Source organism: Corvus cornix, chromosome 5, assembly GCF_000738735.6.
Source record: "Corvus cornix cornix isolate S_Up_H32 chromosome 5, ASM73873v5, whole genome shotgun sequence".
Classification (NCBI taxonomy): Eukaryota; Metazoa; Chordata; class Aves; order Passeriformes; family Corvidae; genus Corvus; species Corvus cornix.
The window spans coordinates 118467-138221 of record NC_046335.1 but is presented as its reverse complement, the minus strand read 5'-3'; the positions used below and the strand labels follow the sequence as shown (position 1 = coordinate 138221).

At 54.2% G+C, this 19755-nt stretch overlaps 1 protein-coding gene across 3 annotated transcripts in view; it reads right to left on the bottom strand.

Moving 5' to 3' along the window:
• Positions 1-2344: 2344 nt before the first annotated feature.
• The window catches only part of LRFN5 (leucine rich repeat and fibronectin type III domain containing 5), a 39038-nt gene continuing 21627 nt past the window's right edge, over positions 2345-19755 (bottom strand). For 2 of the 3 annotated variants that reach the window (XM_039552779.1, XM_039552778.1), the window contains exons 2-3: positions 10588-11995; positions 5632-9600 (exon numbers count right to left, since the gene is read on the bottom strand). In XM_039552779.1, the coding sequence (XP_039408713.1) occupies positions 8670-9600; positions 10588-11975 (2319 nt within the window). In that variant the 5' untranslated portion in view covers positions 11976-11995 and the 3' untranslated portion in view covers positions 5632-8669. Of the gene's footprint in view, positions 2770-5631; positions 9601-10587; positions 11996-19755 lie in introns of those variants that run through there. The other variant, XM_039552780.1, reaches the window with a different exon arrangement.

The window sequence follows — 19755 nt, the reverse complement described above, 5'->3', positions numbered from 1 at the left end:
CAGCCTTTGTTAACCTGTTAAGAGAAGCAATCCCCATAATAATCCACTCAGTCCTGTGATGAGCACCAGTGGTGAGTCAGTGACCACTGAGCAGGGTCAGGCCCATGGGGCCACTTGTGAAGAAGCCCCTGAAGCACCACAGTGCCCGCCTGGCAAGGAGCCCACCCACGGCCAGGGCTGGCATGGGACACTGGTGCGGCACCCACGGGGAGATAAGGAAGTGCTGTTTCTGGGCCAGAATTCCCTTCAGCTTTAGCAACTGAGATGATTTGCATGATTCTTCAGTAAGTTCTGGATCTCATAATAGGTCACTTTTACCCAACAAGAGGATCACTCACGGCACCAGACAAGCAAGCACACTCTACTTCATGGACTTTAACGATTTTTTTTCCCAAATCTGACTCACAACTGCAGTGAATTTTGCCCCCTGAAAGCTGTATTTCCAATTAACATCAAACGGAGAGGTGGAACTTAGCTTGACAATTAATTAAAAAGATACAGAAAGGAATCAGCACTCTGCTCTGTGCATGGAAGCCTGAAATTGAGGGGAATAACATGATAGTAATGTGGAATGAAATCCTGAGCATGGATGTGGTCTGTGCAGCTGGAACTTGGAGCATGTTGGTGTAACAAGGGTTTTGGCAGCAGCACAGATAATGCAGGATGCTTGAAGGAAGCTGCAGCCTCTGTTATTCCTGTACCTCACACATCTGGGTCATGTGTTTGCTCTGCCCAGCTGCTTTGCAGACCTCAGTGTCACCTGCTTGCTCCAAGAAAGGTCAGTTGTCCTGAATCCCACCAGGGGAGTCACTCCAGTCTGCAGTGCGAGAGGGGATGGGTCTTTGGACTCAACGTCCACTGAACATTTTATTGAAGAGTAGTTTATCTGGGGCTCAGTCTCTTCCAGAATTTAAACCCCTGCTGCACTGCACAGCAAGGAAAGGGAAGAGCAGTATGTGCTGTTGCTATAATCCACATGAAATCCAGGCTGTGTGCAGCACCAGGATCACTGCTCAGGCTTCGTGAGAAAAAGAGCGATGATCCAGCTCCTGATCAGAGCCCATGGCTCTTCCCCTTGAAGTCACCACCCGGCATGGCATTCCATGCACTGGATGGATCATGGGCCATCTGCCCCAGGGTCTGTGCAGCCAGAGCAGTACTCAATTTTTCACACAGGCACAAGCCTTGGGTGCCAACTTGGGGTCTCCTTGCCAATGTCATGGGGTGGATCCTGTCTCTGCAGCATCAGAAGAGGAAGCATAGGAGGGGACCTGATGGGTGAGGCTCCTGGCTCAGCTCAGCCTCTCCTCCAGGGACTGTTGTGTCCTGGGGAGATATTGATGTCTCTGCTGGTACAGACAAGCCACGGGCAAGTCACTTAGCCAGCTGCCCAGACTGAGGTCCATCATCAGCACAGCAGGACAGGGGCCAGCAGTGGGACCAGCCTCCACCAGGAGCAGTGGGCCCAGGAGACCCCCACCTGGGCAGGCTCAGTCCTGGTGACAAGACACACTTACCAGAGCTGTGATCTGTTCTCCTGAAGTTATGTTAAGGCTGGCTGATTCACTGTGGTTCTGAAGAAGCTCTAATTTTATCTGTGAGCCAGATGGAATGCTGACAAGGGAAAAAAGAAAAAGAAAAAAAATCCAAAAAATCCCTTTGGTCTTGTTAGAACAGCAAGGTGAGGCTGTGTGGACTGAAGGACTGGGGCAGCATGAGAGAGAACAGTCCCAGGCCAGTCCTCAGCTGTCTCCCCACCCTAGGCCATGCTGTTAGGGCTGACACTGCACCAGAGCTCCTGGCACACTGTGCCCAGCACTTTGCCCGCTCCATGGCACCCCTGGCACATGGGGCTGGAGCAGCCTGCAGTGCTGTCACCCACCACAGCCCAGGCTGCCCTCCTGCCACAGGGAAGGGGGCTCTGTGGGGCAGCACCCTGGTGCCCCAGGGCTTTCCCGCAAGGGCAGACAGGGCTCTCTCTGCCCAAAGCCCATGTCATTGCCCAGCACCACGGGGCAAAGCCAGGCAGCTCTCTGGCGGCATGGCTGCCTGACCCAGCCGGTCACCCTGGGCCAGTGGCACCAAGAGCCACAAGCTGGGCCTGCAGCCAGGCACAGCTCACTGCTCCCACTCAGACACACAGGAATCGCTCACTGCAGTGCCCGGCCCCACCTTGCACAGCTCGGCTGAGCACATGGACCCCGGGCAGCATGGGGTCCTTTCTGTGGGCACAGACCCCAGGCAGCATGGGGCCTCTCCATGGGCATGGGCCCCAGGCAGCACAGAGCCTCTCTGGATCAACCAATCTGCCAGGCACAACCCCCTGGATCAACCAACATGCCCATGCCATTGTAGTAAAACATTTATTTGTTCAGGTGATTGAAGCTACCATGTTTACAGCTCGTTACCTCACCACTGGCGACATGGAACATGACCTGGGACTGCAGCTGTTGCCACCAGATTTTTCATCATAATTTCTAGTTATAAAAACCTTGGACACCAGAAAAAAACAGGTATTTTAGACTTAAAGTGGCAGATGGGAGATGGGCAGCCTGTGAGGGGGGAAGACAGTTTATCAAGGCAGCCGACCTTGACGGCCACGTGGCCTCGGCTGCAGCTTCAAGTAAAGGTTTCGGTGGGGTGAGTGCGGTGCGACACGTCAATCCTCGGAGAGTTGGAACCGTATTGTTTTCTGCCGAGTAAGAACATCGGTGGCAGCATTTTCGGGGAGTGGAGAAGGGCTGGTGTCCTGCAGAGAGGCCCCGGCTTCTGCGCAAAGAGACAGAACAGAGACGGTGAGGGGACGAGGAGCAGAGCAGCCCTTCCCATGGCCAAAGCCACGCTGATGTGGGACCACACCAAGAGCCCCAGGAGCTGCCATGGGGCTAGTCTGGGCACGGCTCCCACTGACAGTCCCGGGCACGGCTGCACAGCCAGCTGGGCACTGCACCAAGGGTCCCAGAAGCTGCCACAGAGCCAGCCCAGGCAGGAAGCAGCAGCAGAGCCTACCCTCGGCCCTGGCACCCACTGTCTCGGTGCCATGTGCACTGCAGGGGCTGGGGCGCAGCAGCAGAGCGTGGCAGCTAACGGGAGACTGGGCTAATGGGAGACTGGGCTAGCAGCACCCGATGTCCCCCACCCATACCTCTGCCACAAGCCTTGTCACCATCAGGGAGGGCAGGCACAGCACTACTGCTGCTGCTGCTGCTTCAGGGAAAATCCAACTAACAAGACAACCCCCAAAACCCCCAACAGAACCAGCAAAGCTCATTGTTCCAGAACCAGAGACTTCTCCATTTTCCAGATACGCTTCTGCCCTTGCATAGGCCAAGCCTTTGCCCATGGCAGGGACTCCAACTCCACACACTGCCAGGGGTTCACACAGAGCTGAGGACACCAGAGCAGAGCAGCAGATGGGCACAGACACAGCACTCGCCTTCCCCTGAGGTTTGCACGCACGAGGAAAGGCCGCTGCAGCGAGGATGTGCCATGTGTCATTGTCCTGCCCCGAGCCCCCACATCAACCCCAGGGCACAGGGACAGCCCACGGGGCAGTTGTTCCACCGCCTCGCCTGGTCCCACTGCACCGGCCTCTCCTGCCAGCCAGCACAGCCCCACTTACCTCGGGGAGAGCAGACGTGCCGCTGCCATATGCAAATACCAATCAGGCACCACTTTAAACTCATCTTTGGGTTGCTGTGGGTTACAGCCCCCAGACTACAGATTGGCCATGGGGAGCCCAGGCTTAGGCCAGGTGGGGGTCCCTGTGTGCCTACCGAGGGGACTGGGCTCCAACCCTGACTGCTCTTCCTCATTCCCTCTCCCAGTGGGAATTTCCCCTGCAGAGGAGATGGCACAGCTTGCACACAGCACTGCAGGTGCCTCGAGAGCAGCAACCTGGCAGTGCAGGAGGAAAACCAGCTCAGACCAAGTCAGGCACACCAGCCTGGGCTCACTGTTCCTGAGCCAGATGCTTCTAAAGTGCAGTTCTTGAAACGACACAGCACCACAAAACCTGGAGCTTATTCTGTTCATTTTAATACAAACACAGTCCCTGATGTGGGGTCTGCAGCCAGCCACGTGCCACATTTGCTCCTTCCTTTTCAAGTTTCCTTTCCTTCAAAGCCAAGCTTCCCTTTCTCTCCAGCAGCAGCCTTGACATTGGCTCTTGCAAATAAATCTATTGCATTTGAAGTCCACAGTCAGCAAAACCAGTGTGATTCCCCTTTTGCTGGGCTGCGTTACTGGTGCGGGGTGTAGGCGCTGTAGCGGGCACTGCTGCTGCCCCACGCCCGGCACAGCCCTGTTCCACGGGCTCTGTGCCGCTGTGACAGCCAGACCTCAGCCACTCTCCAGACCTCAGCCACTCACCAGAGACACTCAGCACTGGGCACAGGTGTTCCTATTCACAGAGCTGGTTTTCCTGGCACTCCGTGCCCGCTGCCGTGCGCCTGCCCGCAGCCAGCAGCGAAGGGTGGACAAGCTGCTGCTGAATAGGTAGGCTGGCACCAGCCAGACCCCTCTGCCGTGCCTGATGCCCACAGGGACAATTCCACAGTCACATGGGGTGCAGCACCACACAACCAGTGGCCGAGGACTTGGAGCTTGGCCTGCGGGGAGCCCCAGCTGGGCTGAGGGGCCATGGTGGGTGACCACCCCAGCACGGCGTGATCTGGCAGCACAGGCTCTGCCCCAGGCCCAGCACCCCAACACACAGCCAGGCACATAGGGACGCATTTGCAAAGGGGAAATGGGAGAACCACGTTATTTGTAAGCAGGACTCTGCAGACTGGTCACAGTTTGCTGCTTTTAAACCAGAACTCTGACCAACATTAGAATTACTGCCAGGAGAAGGCACCGTGCAACTGGGTGGATGCTGTTAGAGTGGCTTTTGGGCAGTGATGCTGCACTCCGAGTGGGCAGCAGCACCATGGAACAGGGAGGTGAATGCTCCTGAGCGATCACAGTGCTGACACTTGTGGCCACTCTGCAAGTGGTACTGCTCAGGCTCCAGTACCACAAAGCTCCAGTATCGCTGAGGCTCTGTTTCCCCTTGGTTGATGGGAAGAGAAGTGATCCTGGTAGTAGCTGTAGCCATTACTCCTGGTTTGAAGCCATTCCCAGGGAAGCAGCGTGCCCATCTCTGTGCTGGGTGCCCACCACGGCTTCGGGCACAGTCTCGCCATGGCACAGGAAGGGCCCGACTGCACTTTCTAGAGGGCACACACAGCTGCACAGGACTGCCCACCCACCACAGCTCAGTGTCACTCCACTGGTCTGGGATGCCCCCAGAGCAATGCCCAGCAGGGCTGTCATGGTCCCCAGGAGGCAGGAGCATCCCTGTGCCGCTGGCACCAAGCCTCCAGCAGCTCTGCCGTCAGCAGGGAGGAGACCACCTCGAGCCAGTGCCTCGACAGGAGCTCTCGGGCAGGTGGTACACCCCAGCGGTGCCGGGCCCTTCCCAGCCAGAGCAGCAGGTGCCCAGGAGCTGTGTCCCCTCTCCCATGCACAGGACACACGGCTGTGCTTCGCAGCTCCCTCTCCATGGCTGCAGGGCCACGTGGGCGCAAGGGGAGGGCTGGCAAATGCATGGGGACACGCTGCAGAAATAAAGCCACGATGGCACCAGAGCGAAGCAGCACCATGTATTGATGGTAAGGACATGCCTGGACACAGCAGGAAGGCAGCACAGACACAAGAGACACAACACAACAGCCAGCTCCTCCACCCAGGCACAGCCACACCGGCCTCTAACAGAGCACCATCTCCAGAGAAGGCCTGTGTGTTCCAGCCATTTCCGTAAGAGCAAAGAACTTTCTGAAGTAGTTTCTCCTCCTCCACCAGTGCCTGTGAACAAAGACCCTCTCATGGCTAAAGTCTCAGGTAATCTATATCTGAGCAGGAGCACACAGAGCCGAGCTGCAGACAGGTGATGCCTGAGGGGCAGGGAGGCACCTTGGGCTCATGTCCCTGCAGACCCCTCTACAGCTGAGGGTGATGCTGGGGTCACAGCACATCACACCCCCCATTCCATCATCTCCTATGGTGAGGAGTTATCCCAATTTGGGGGAAATAACCTCATGTTATTCTGATCCAGGAGCATCTCAGCATTTTTTCTGTCTCACACTGTTGGCAACCTATGGTTTTGCAGAACAGAAAGGACAGAGAATTTCCTCCTCCATGAGGCCTCCCATACTTTGAATCAAGCCTAAATAAAACAAAATGTCCCACTGCACAGTTATTCCAGTGGGAACAGATGATTCCATGCCCAGGGCGTTCCCAAGGGGTGATCCTCTCAGCCTGGGAGAGAAGCTAGCACGAGAGGAACCCCCGGCTGCCCAGATCCCCATTCCTGCACTACCAGCAGAGAATCAAACCAAACACAGGGCCATATGGTCCCTGTATGCTGCTTGACACAAAGGCACCATGGACAGCACATCAGCTGCAGTGCTTAGAAAATTATTCCTTTGAGTGAAAAATTACAAATATAAAAATAAACTTCCCTAAACCACAAGACACCATTAGTATTTTAGCACTTTCACAAAACATCACACAGATTTAGGTCCAGTTTTAGACAACATATAAAAGCATTTTCATTTAATGTTTTTAAAATGCATGATTAAACGCAACCGCTCCACAGCAAACCTCTGACACTCTCCCTCTACCCCAGCGTGGGGGGAAAGGTGCCTCTGCCAGCACAGTCCCTCACTGGGGCTCAGACCTTCACGTTTGACCCACACTGGGCAAAGCCCTTGCCATCAGACTGCCACACCCTGGACAGACCACCCCTGTCCTTGACAGCACAGTATTTAAGAGCTCCCTTCTGTTCATGCAGTGCTCATGGGTTGCCAGAGCAATCCGAGGAGGGATTTATTGTATTTTTTTAAACTTTTCCAGCAGGAAGTGGGTTTTCTCATTTTGAGGCTTTGTTTCCTATTTGGTCTCTGCATTTCCTGAGGGAAGCAAAAAGGGTTTCTAAAAAAGAAGCAGCCTCTTCCTTTTAGGTCCTTTACACCGCCCTCATTGACTTTGTTCTTCCATGACAGGCAGTAAAATCACCCTGAGCAACCCACAATGGCCAAGCGCATCAGCCCTGCGCTGCAGAGTCCCGGAGACAGAGATGGGGTGCCAGGGGCCGTTCCCCACCGTGAATGTTCCCCCACAACTGCCCTGGGGCTGGCTGCTGCCCTCGTTAGAGCCAGGCTGTCCTCAGGCACCTGCCTTAGTTATGGTGCCCCCAAGAACAAGCACACAGGGTATAAAATCTAACTGTTCTCTCACTTTTATGGCCACAAAGCCCATCTTAAACCTATTATTTGGCATCTGAGAATGCACAATGCACAAATGTTCAGAGTTAAGCCGTCTCTAATTTGAACATGATGACCATATGAGTTTAATTAATATTAACTGCAGGCTTCCCTTTACAGTGAGCAGAGCAGCTGCCATCCACACAACATGGAATTTGCACCTGCTGTCCCCTACTGCTGTGGGGTTCTGTCCCTACAGAGTGGCCCAAAATCACTCTATCCCACAGGCACTGCAATTAAGAGCAGCTTAAAGGCGAGACCACCATCTTCCAGGCCCTTCACCGTGCTCAGGGACTGAAAAGAACTGGATTCAAACCATAAAGTTTAGAGGAAATATACCCCAAAAGTCTAGGACAGCAGCAGATGACCATCATCACTGACGAGCCAGCACCGAGGCGCCGAATGGCCGCGTCCCTGCCGGCCGCAGCCCTGCCTGCACGCCTGGCCGCCTGCCGGCCCCGCTCGCTGCCCTTGCGCAGCTCTGCCCTGCACCCTGAGGCGCCCAGGCCCGCTCCCTCCCCGAAGGCTGCAGGACGGGACGATGCCTGCGCCGCGGGATGTGGCTGCTCTGGGGCTGTGGGCCAGGCACCTTCTCAGGGAGAACCGGTGTGGGATCCCACTGCTTCACCAGGGCCCAGCCCCAGCCAGCCGGACCCAGCACACGGGAATGGACCCCTCACCCTGGTACCTCCTTGTCCTCCTCCCAGCCCCACGGTGGGAGCTGTAGAGCACCAAGGCCCGGCTCCGGCAGGGCAGTCACCGCGAGGCTGGCTGGCGTACCGAGTGAATATTTTATTTTACACAACATAACAACACAGCGTTGTTGCTCCTGTACAGCATCTGCCTAAAAACAAAGGCAACACCATTGTCACGGAAAAGAAATATACAGTCTGACCGGTTTAAAAAATATCATTTTACTGATTGATCCAGAAGTGGTTATTTGTTAGCTTGGAGGAAATTGCATTTCCTTTATAAAAGGCTTTTTCTGTGAAAACTCTCTCTTTTGTTTTCTGCTACTGCAGAACCAGGAAGCCAGTCCTAGAGCAGGGAAGGCACTGGTGCTGTTTCGTGCTTTTTTTCACCCCTTAATCTTTTTTTCCTTTTTTTTTTTTTTTTTTTTTAATCTCTGAATGTTGCCTTCGGTTTTGATATTAAACAAAACCAAACGAAAACTAAATGAACCCCTGTGTGCACTGGGTGGCTTATACAGAACCCCGCATGAACAACCCATTAATCAGCGAGACAGCAGTGGACTTCCAAATCCAATTCCCTGGGAAAGGGAGTTTCACACAACGTTTGGTGTTTTGTTTTTAGTTAAAATAAAAATTAAAAAAAAAAAAAGAAAAAAGAAAAAAAAGCAGGTCACACAGTGCTTTCCAATATCCACTCAGAACTGGAGAAAGTTGCTTTTCCACTATCCGCACCGGCGCTGTCTGCCTGGACTAGCATCCCGTTCATGGACATGCTCCGTTTGGAGCGCAGTCCGCCGGCGCCGGCGCCGCGGGGCTCCAGCAGCTCGCCGCCCAGCGACCGCCGGCGCTTGGCTCGGGACGCGTCGGCCGGCAGAGTGAGGAACTTACTTGGCTTTGATTGTGCTCTTTTGTACGTGTGGGCCGCGGGGGCTGCGTCAGGGGGGCGGCTTGCTAACTGCAGGGTCGTGGAGTTATTTCTGTTCGAGTTTTGGGGCTCGGTGCTGCCGCCAGCCTCACCCTGCGGCTCGCTGCCGGGCTTTGGCCCCGACTTTCGCTTCTGCTTCTGCGAGAGGGAAGTGCTGGAAGTCCAGGCAGGAGGCAAAGCGGAGGTAGTGGTGGCTGAGTCCTGGCTGGAGCCGGTGTCCGGTGACTGCGTCACACCGTCGCTGGCAGCCTTGCAGCACTGGATGCCCTCCTCGTGCCCGAGAGCCTGCTTGGACATGGACTGCGACAGCACCCCGCTGCAGCCCTGGATCTGAGCCCCGTTCGTCTGCGAGTACACGTTGCTGACCTTGGTGGCCTTTTGCTGCCCATTGTTGTTACACACCTTGTAGCGGATCATGAGGATGATGATGAACACTAGCACGGACGCCACGATGATCCCACCAATGATGATAATCATGGTCCCACCCAGGAACTGGGACTGCATGAAGTGGCAGCGCACGTAATCCTGCTCGGTGGTGAACTGTGTGCAGCCCACGACTCTGGTGGCCGTCAGCGAGGTGATGCCATCATCGTAGATGGCCAGGACGCACAGGTCGTACATCGTCCCCGCAGCCAGGTTATTGACCAGAAAGGTTTTGCTTGTGGGAGGTATCATTCTGAGGGAGAAGGAAATCAGTGTGAATGAACCCGGCGGACACACCGGCACCTTCCCGCCCTGTGGGGCAGCCCAGGCCATGCTGGGCACCACCACAGCTTGGCTGTCCTGCTTGTGCCGGAGCCCCTGTGCGGCTGATCTCCGCCCCCCCCCAGCAGCTCCCACCTAGCCTTTGATGTAGCAGCAGTCACTGCCAAGACCCCTGGCATGGCTCAGCATGGCAGAGCCCCCATTAGAACAACCACGTCAAAAACATGGAATCACAGGATCACAGAATGGCTTGGGTTGGAAGCAACATTTAGTCCACCCTCCTGCCATGGGCAGGAACACCTTCCGCTAGACAAGGTTGCTCCAAGCCCTGTCCAGCCTGGCCTTGAACACATCCATGGATGGGGCACCCACAACTTAGGAACCTGTGCCAGGGTCTCACTGTCTTCACAGGGAAGAAGTTTTTCCCAATATCTGATCTATATCTACCCTCTTTCAGTTTAAACCAGCACCCCTTGTCCTATTAATGGATAAAGAAATTCACAGAAGAAATGACCAAGCAAAGCCCGTGCTGAAGGGTGAAACAGCTACACCTGGCAGCAGAGAGCCCCTGTGCACCTCCCCAGCATGGGCACAGCCAGAAAGCACTGTGAGGAACATGGTCACAGACTCTGTCCTCCCTGTGCTTCCATAAAGCCGAGCACATTAGGATCCATTTAATCCATCTACCTTCACAACCTTTCTCAGATGAGTTCAGAGGATTAGAAGTCCATTTGGATTATCTAAAAATAACATTGTTCAAAGTAATTTTCCCATTTGCAAGCAGAAAATGGCACGAGTCCTTCCTGAGGCTCCCACCATGAGCTGCCGGGGCCAGGCTCCGCTCAGCCGGCACAGCATAGCACAGGAACTGCAGCAGAGGGGCTGCCCAGGCCAGGGGCCACACGGCAGCACGGAGCACCCAGCAGGGTCCCACATGGGCAGGCTGGGGCTGCCTTACCTGTAAACAAGGGAGTCATCGTAAGTACCATTGTACTGGATTTGAAACATACGTATCCCAGGTATATTCCTCTGAAAATTGAATTTCAGCAGAGCCGTGGAGGACGTCGCTTCCGCAACGACCACCTTCTTATCCTGGCTGACTTTAGTATCCCCGTTGCTACTGCTCGCATTGGAGCCCGACTTGGTGGATGTGGAGATATCCGAGGAGCCTGGATCAGGCTCATGGATGTGGTTTGTGCTGTTCAGCAAGTGGGGGAGTTTGATGATGTGCAGGTCCACTGTCTGCGTGGCCTCCCCTGCTGGGTTGGAAGCAATGCAGGTGAAGGAGCCCGTGTCCTTCACCGTCGTGATAAGGATGTCGAGCGTCCCGTTGTCGTACACCGTGGACCTGGTAGCATTGGAAATCAGTTTGCCCTCAGGTGAAATCCAATGGATTGCTGGCTCGGGGTCACCCCGGGCCTTGCAGCGCAGGGCTGCCCGCTGCCCCTCCAGCACCCGCAGCTCGTGGGTGTGCCGGGTGATGAGCGGGGGCTCGCAGAGGAACTCCTCCTCAGGGATTGACCAGAAGTACCGGCCAGACAGGAGCGTAGGAGAGGCACAGGTCTCCAGGTCGTCCTCCCTGGAAAGGCGCCTCAGCCACAAAAGCTCACAGTTGCAGTGCAAGGGGTTCCCACCAAAGCTCAGCGCAAATGTTGAGGGGCTGATAATTCCTGAGGTTGCCAGCACCTGAGCGCGCTGGAAGAGCGGATCAGGCGGTAGCTTCTGCAGTTTGTTGGATGTGACGTCCAGCCTGGTCATCTTGTGGAGGTGGGAGAAGGTCCCCTTAGGAATATGGTCAATCATGTTGTGGTCTAGACTGAGAGTGTGCAAACTGACCATTTTCTCCACGGCATCCCAAGGGATGGTTTCCAGATTGTTGTAAGACAAATCCAATTCCTCGAGAGCTAAAACATCATCAAAAGCTGTGGAAGAAATTAAAGTCAGCTGATTATTGTTCAGTATCAAGTGGTGGAGATTGGAGAGCCCACTGAACATGTCATTAGTGATCTTAGTCAATCGGTTGCTGTTCAAATGCAGAGCCCGCAAATTGCGCAGGTCAGCAAATGCGTGAGGTGTGATAAAACTGATTGTATTCCGGGACAGCGTCAAGTCCACCAGGCTGGTCATGTTGGCAAAGTCTTTCCTTTTAATGTTTGTAACAAAGTTGTCTGCCAGCCGCAGCTCCACGGTCCTCCTGTCAATGTTGGGAGGAACAAACAAGAGCCCTTTCTTGGCACAGAGGGTGGCGAGGTTCGGAGACAAGATCTGACAGACGCAGCGCTTGGGGCAGATCTGAGCTCGCACCGCTACGCCAATGAACAGCAGAAACAAAAGCAGTTTTTCCATTGTAGAACAGATTCAAGAGCCTGCAAGGGAGAGCAAATGGTGGTTAGTGTCTGTGAGGAAAGCACGGGACATGATAAAAGAGCCAAGACAGATAGACTGTGGTTAAACTGTGGAACTGAAGTTCAGGTAGTGGCGAGTCACCCTCACTGTGTTACCTGGCTCTTCTTCATTCCCCCATCCCGACACAAGAGTGCCTACACTGCCTGCCAGGAGGACAGCTGAGAGACAGGGATGTTTGCAAATGCAATTATACATGCCCCGACACTTGCATACAAGTAACAAAGTGACTGGGAAGCCACTGGTGCCACTGCACTTGCCACCCCTCAGGCCTCTCCTGCTAGAGCCCATCCTGCTGCCCAGCGCACCTCCACATCCCGGCAGAGCCCCTGACCTCCCAGGCTGGTTGGCCATAATGACAAATGTCCAGGTATAGAAAATGAGGAGAGGTTCATGTGTGCTTCACTTGCTAAGCTGAAACTCTCAGCGGCCTTGAAATCGCAGCAGCTCAATGGGTTTACAGCCATCTCCACTGAACATTTAAGCTCTTAATGCTATTTTCAGAATAAACTCAGAAGGAGCTAATTTTATGTCATTCAAACCCCAAAAATGCAAATAAAACAAAACAAATAAAAAACAAAACCCAAGAAAAGCCCCCACAACAGAGATCTAAATAAAAATGGATCTTGGGCTAATTTTAGCTGATTGCAGCTTTCCGGCTGCCGAAGCGCTGTGCTCCCCCTGGAAAGCCCAGCGGTTCAATCAGCTTTATCGCTCACACTGCCAGGCCCGGCTCCTCATGGCAGGTGGGAACGGGGCCGATAGCAGCAGTGCCCACGCCAGCTCAGTGAGATCATCCATCCGTGACTCTGCCAAAGGCTTTGCGGCACGGGCAGGCGGGAGGGCTGGGGAACGCTCCTCCATGGAACAGGTGGGAGCACGGTCCCATGGAGAAGCACCCACGTGTCTCAGAGGGAACTTGTGCCACTGTGAGCAATGGTGCTCAGAGGGGCTCCACGCTGCGATTGGAGCACTCAGCACCCTTTGGGACCGGCACAATTATACGTGTTCAGATCAGATTACTCAGACCCATTACCATCCCAGAGATGCATTAACAAAGCTCAGCTAAAATACAGTTTCACAGCTAGCCAGAAGCAGAAGTCTGGAATCGTTATCGATATTTAAAGACACATAGTTAGAACAATAATTATTGCTCCTGTTGTCCGGTCTGTCCATAACCCAGACTAAATCCATGGTGCCGTGCAAGCAGAGGCAACAAAAGGATTAGTGAAAATACCAGCCCTAAACCCTGCTTTTCAGCACCATCAATGTGCTTTTTCCTGGTACTTCTGGGAACTGCAAGTATTCAGGACTACTCCAACTTTTGAGTTCCCACTGGAAAAATAAAAGACTATGCTACCACGGTCCAAAGTGGAGTCTGCTACTGTGGGCAGTGCTGGGAGCCCATAACCAGTATAACCATCACCATTCTTGCTGCCATGACTTGTGGCAGAAAGCAAAGTGCCACAGCAGTGTTCAGGTATGTTCTGTGGACTCACTTTCAGGACAGCACTGCAGATCAGGGTGGCCCTGCAGATGACAAGGACCTGGAGGAGAACGGCAATGCCAAACAGTGGAGGAAACTGCTTGCTGCAGCCCCCAAACCCCACTGGTGTCACCCACTGGCCACCTCCCAACTCAGCAGCTGCAGTCATGGCCAGGGACTGTCACCTCTCCTTTCCAGGTGGGACTTTGCTCCTTTAATCTACATCTGCTAAGTACCAGATTGGATTGGGCTCAGCGGCTCAGGGCATCTGCAGCACAGCCACTGGGGTCCCTAGACAGCCTTGGCTGGGGATGTCACACTCATTTAAATTTGCTAACTTAATGCTGCTAATTTAGATTCGTGGCTATGATTTAAGTCACATGCCTGGATTCAGCCAAGTCCATTGGTAGAGCAACCCAAGACTACCACAAGCTTAAACCCAAATCAGCAAGTTCACAAGTTTGGAAATACCATTACAAGATGAAATGACTTAAACAACAACTGGGATGACAAGGTTACCACAAAGTTACCTACCAGCAGAGGTGGGTTTTTTGGATGTTAGGAGAGTTTGGATATTGTCTCTGTCAATATCCTCTGGTCAAATGCCCAGCGCATAGCCAGAGCTGGATGCAACACAACCAGTGAACATCAGGCTTAAAGGACTGCAGTAAATGGACCAGCCAGTGGCCAGTTGCGAGCACTGTCTGCCATGGCTTGTGTTTAGGGACAGTCCTCTCCTGTGTCAGTGAGCTGGGCAGAGAGGTGAGTGCACCCCACGTATATCTGCCAATGACACTGAATTAGGAGGGACTGAGCCCTCGGGAGCATGGGGTGCCTATTGGAGAGGTCCTGGTGGATCAGAGTGCTGAGCACCCACCAGCCCTGAGTGCAACGAAGACAAATGCAGATTTGGCACCTGGATGCCTCAACTGATGACAACAGCAAAGCCACACCTGCATCGACATGAGGAAGCTGGTGCCCCAGGCTGTGCAGGGATGGGGATAGCCCATCCTCCCCAGCCTGGGCATCATCCCTTGCTGCAGGGGTAGCACAGACATTTCATCTCCTTGCTGAAAAAACACAGAGCATTTCCTCCCAGAGTGCTCGGTGCAGCAGTCTTGTGGCTGCACCCCACACTGAGACATTCTAGATGACAATATGAATTTCAGGACCTGGTGGCTTAGGAGGACAGCCATCAAAAAACACATCTGCTGAAAGTCAGCCTGGACATGTGTCCCCTCCTCTCCCAGCATACCACACCCCCCACACAGATAATTTGCAGAGATAGCAGCGCTGACATAGCTTAGAGCTCACTGCAGAAAACACCTTTTTGACTAATGAAAGCAGAAAGTGATTCTCATTACTTGCTTAAAAGATAAAAAATCGAAAGGAAAGTGCACTCATACATAAAACAAATGCCAGCTTCCTAGGAAGGTGAGCACTGCTCAATTACTGCTTGGTGCCTGCAATAGGACAGGGTAGTCGAGCTCTTCATGTGACATTTGTGATTCACAAAAAAAGCCTCTCATATATACTACTCTTTACATCCATTCTGTTGCTACATTTGATCATTTTGAGTTACTCATCTGCCTATAAAACCTAAGTTCGAATTGCTGTGGGCTGCACGGCTCATGGCCACAGAGTGGGAACTGTGTCTCCGAGGAGCGGAGAACCTGTGAGCCCCAGCACACACTGCCGGGGGCTGGGAGCCCCTCCACCGTTCCCCCATCGGCTGGAGGGAACTGACCAGGGGCACGTCCCCAGACTGCTGCTCCTGTTTCAGAGTAGAGGAACTCATTTCCTACCCCCATTTCTCAGGTATGGAGCAGGTGTGACAGTGGTTGGGAAGGGCCGGGGCGCATCAAGGCAGGGACCCCTCAGCGCTGTCACCCCCTTCCCACCTTCCCCTGGCCACTCTCAAGTGGGACGTGCCCACGCAATGGGTGACTCTCCCATGGTCCTTGCCCTGCCAGGCGTTTCCCACAGGTCTTCTGGCCTTCACACCACCTCCAGCCCAGCTACGGACCACGGACCACAATTCCACCCCAGGACCAGCTCCCCTCTGGTGCGGATGTCAGGCACCCCGCTGGCCCCAGCCCTGGCAGCTGCAGAACAGCCATCCCTGCACGGAGGAGGAACCCTGAGCCCACCTGGGACCAAGCCCACACACAGGCAAGGTGTAGGGACAGTTGGGGCACACTCCAGCTCCAGCACCACACATGGCTCTGCAAGACCCACTAGAGGATTTCCACTGGTTCCAGAGGAGCCACCTGCTCCTGTAAGGGGGTGACAGCCCCAACAGCCCCTGGTGAATCCCGGGGTACACACAGACCCTCTGGCCAGCACTTCCTAAGGGAAGACTCCCACCACAAACCTCTGCAGGGTCTGACCGGTGCTGGGGAACGGCCAGAGTAACCCCAGCCCCCGTGGGGCACAGCTGTTCGGAGCCACATGCCATCACTGCCAGGGCAACAGGCAGCCACATCCTGGCACTAGGTCAGCATCAGGCCATGGGAATAACTACCCACCTGCTCCAGCAACAGTCAGAGGTCAGGTGAAGGGCTAATGAAATTGAAATTCCTGTCTGGAATGGATCGAGGAACCCAGGACTGAAATGCTACAGACTGTGATGGCTCCTTGTGCCCAACATACTGCATGCTGGGGGTTTTGCCCCTCCTCTTTGGGATATGAAGTGCAGCATCTGCCAGTGTGTCCAGTGCTCCAAAGGGTCATTTACATATTGAGGATCACACAACACATGGGAGCAGCAGAATCCATAACCGCTGTTAATTAGCAACCAACTTCCACTACATGCAGTTCCTGTATGGATGGTCAGTGTTACACATGGTCAGCATGCCAGGGATGCCCAGTGTGCACACTGGGAGCTGCTGGAGCCAGCTGCCAATGCAGGGCCTGGCTCAGACTTCATCTGTCATCGCTGAGGTCACAACAGAGCTACTGACTGCCCTTCCCACCCTTCCAGAAGTCAGGATTCTCAAGGTCTTTGCAAATGCAGTTTCGTGGTGGGGGAAAAATAGTCTGGAAGATGATGATGTTCATCTGCTGAGGATGGAGAAAGGGAAATCACAGCCACCACAGGCACCCAGTAGCCATGCCAGAATGTGGTATGTAAAAGGAGATGCTGGGATCTGTGGCATTCCAGCTGCTGGGACCAGTGAAGTGGAGAACAAGGAGCTTCAGTTTCACAATGGTCAGTGGCTTGTAAACAGGTCGGAGGGTTTTGCTGAATTGGAAACAAAGTACCTGAGAAAAAAACAATCATATCAAAGAAACTCATCCAGAGATCTGCTTTGAGGGCTGTGCTAGCCACCCAGTGCTGAGCTGGCCATGGATCACCAGCCAGGACCACAAGGCCACCATGTTTGACACTTGCTGTAGGACTGGACGGGTGAATCCCCATGAGGAGCCATGAGACCAGCAAATCCTGTATCCTGGTCCTTGTTGAAGGGCTTCAAACAGCCATGAACCACCCCTCAGTCCTCTGGGAATCTTAGAAGTAGAAGCAAGGCGAGACCCAGGCTCAAAGTGAAGGCCAGGGGCAGTGCTGCCAGCTCCTACGGGGATGATGCCTCTGCTGACATAATGTATATTCCTTCCTCAAAAGCTTAGTTTCTGGATTTTTAGTGTGTTTCCCCTGTCTTCTACACAACAAAGAGCTTCAGCACCTGCCCTTGCAACACACAGCTTAAAAACATGCCCATAAAGTTCAGAAACTGAGGAGAAAAATGGAATACCCTTTTTTTAAAAGCACTTTGTTTTAGAATTGTTTCACATTGTCTGGATCAGACAACACTCAACAATGCCAAGTGCTCGGAAAGGTAAAAAACCCATGGGGTTCCTGCAGCAGTGCTCATATCACAGCTGGAGTGTTTCCAGCAGAAGCAGGGACACGGGTACATTCTAGGCATTCTCCCCTCACTTCTGCTGACATAGCATCCTGTGTCCTGCATTTTCACAAGAATGCTGGAGCCTTCCCAAGAGGCATGGGCAGGGTCAGGATCTCTGCACTCAGGGGAATGCCCAACGCTCACCACCCCGCCCCAGGCCCTGGACTCCAGCATCGCTTGCTGCTGGCTCCCCTGGGACAGTGACCCTGGGGTCAGCACAGCCAGTACAGAAGACATGGAATTTCCAGGGATTTCATTTCTTTCCCTTCTCATTCTGCTCCCTGCCACGCCCCATGCTGTCTCCCTCACACACGTGTCCCAGTGAGCCCCTCTGAGCACACGGGGACCAGCACTCCCAGCACTGCTGCCTGCCGTGCAGTGACAGTGGCCGGCAAGGTGGCAGCACGCTTCCAGCACACTCCCAGTGTGCCTCCTGCACACTTCCAGCACTCTTCCTGCACACCTGCTGCTGGCATGGCCCCAGGCCCACAGCCACACGTGAGAGCTCCGCACACGGACGGCTGAACCGAATGCACCTGCCATGCCCCGGATTAAAGGCTGAGCGAGTCAGAGCGCAAGGGGTCTCCCACAAACACGGGGCTGCGGTGGAGGCAGCTCATCAAGGCTTTGGTATCACAGACAAGAGCCCAGAGTGATCCATGGGATGAGTCAACACGGCAGTGCAGAGCACGACTGCAGCTCTGTAAGGTATTAATAGCTGTGCCGTGAGGAAACCACGCCGGATGATCCCACGGCCCCCGGCACGCCGGGCTGGGGGCACCTCCCGCTGCTCTGCCGTGGATGGGGGAGAGGGCACCAAAGCAAGCACAAAACAGAGCAGTGCCTCAGAAATATCCTGTGATAAAAACACACATGGAGAGATCATCTCCCATTTCTGAGGGACAACTCTGCACTCCCATGTCGCCCACTGTCAAACCCAGCAAGCTCTGTTTAAGCTGTGTGACTACCTGGGGCCTTGCAGGCACAGCCGAGAGCCTATGTGCACTCTTTTCACGGTATCCTCCCGCTCCTTGGGGCAGAAAGCCTCAGCAATGCATCTCTCAGTCCAGTAGCAGTGAGCAGCAGCTTCCCAAGGCACCTCTAACCCATGTATAAGCAGCACACACTGCTGGCACCGTCCATCACCATTCACATGACTGTCCTTATGCCCTGACGACCACCAGCACCCAGGGTTGCTGGTCCATGTGCTGGCCAGCCAGGCTCTGTGGACACCACAGGCACAGACAAATGGACAGGTTGCTCCACTTCCCTGGCCCCCTCTATGAAATGTGCATTATCAATTCCATCCTTTTCCTTTCCTCCAGCCTCCCGGAATCATCCCTGCAGTGGTATGCAACGAGGGAAAGCAGCACAGTCCCCACTGCCTGCACTCAAGAGCTCCCAGACCAGCTGCAGCTCCCTCCCAAACCCCAGCCCGGGGCTGCCAGTGCCATCCGAGACAGCTTCCAACCCCATCCCCCTGAACCCATCTCCCCCACACCTATCACCCCTGCACCCCACAGCAGGGAGTCAGGACAGGAGTCAGGGCCAGAGCTCCTCACAGGGAGACATGACCAAAAAGCATCTCAGGCATGGTGGTACATACACACTGTGTTTTAAGGTCAAAACACCAAGACCTTTAAGGTCCCTCCAACCCAAACCATTCTGTGATTCTATACAAAGCTCTCCAGCTCCTAAGGAGTTCCTGTACTAAATATTACACAGATATGCCAAACACTGACACCGACATCAGCATCAGCCATGCAGCTTCCAAACAGGAGCAGGCCTAAGTGAATAACTGTTTAAACAAGGCAGCTTTTAACTTACCAAAACATTTTTATTGAATTGGGGTATTGTGGCATTTTAAAAACTGTTTTTGCAACATCAAAACACAACACAAATGTGAAGGGATTTTCTCCACCACTCTTCTATCCCTCTGTTCCACAGCCATACATTCCCAGGTGGCACAGGAAGGTGAGGTAGACATGGTGGCCCTGCACAACCTGCCCCACACCCTCCAGCCATACGTCCACTCAGAGGGACATGTGGGGAGCACTGGTGTGGGGGAAGAGGCTCCTCAGGGCCACCCCCACCCTGGTGCAGTCCCTGGCACACAGCCTGCCCGGGCAGAGGCACCCAGGGCACTGGGGTGGAGGGCACCGGCCACATCCTCGCACGGGCAGACAGCGCAGCCCAGCTCAGGGTGCACACCCGAACTGCTGGCTAACTGCTGCAGGACACCAGCAGTGCCAGCTGTGCCAGTCATGCCAGCCACTCACCCACTCCTGTCCTGGCACAGGCTCGCTCTCACCTGCACACTCGCCCTGCA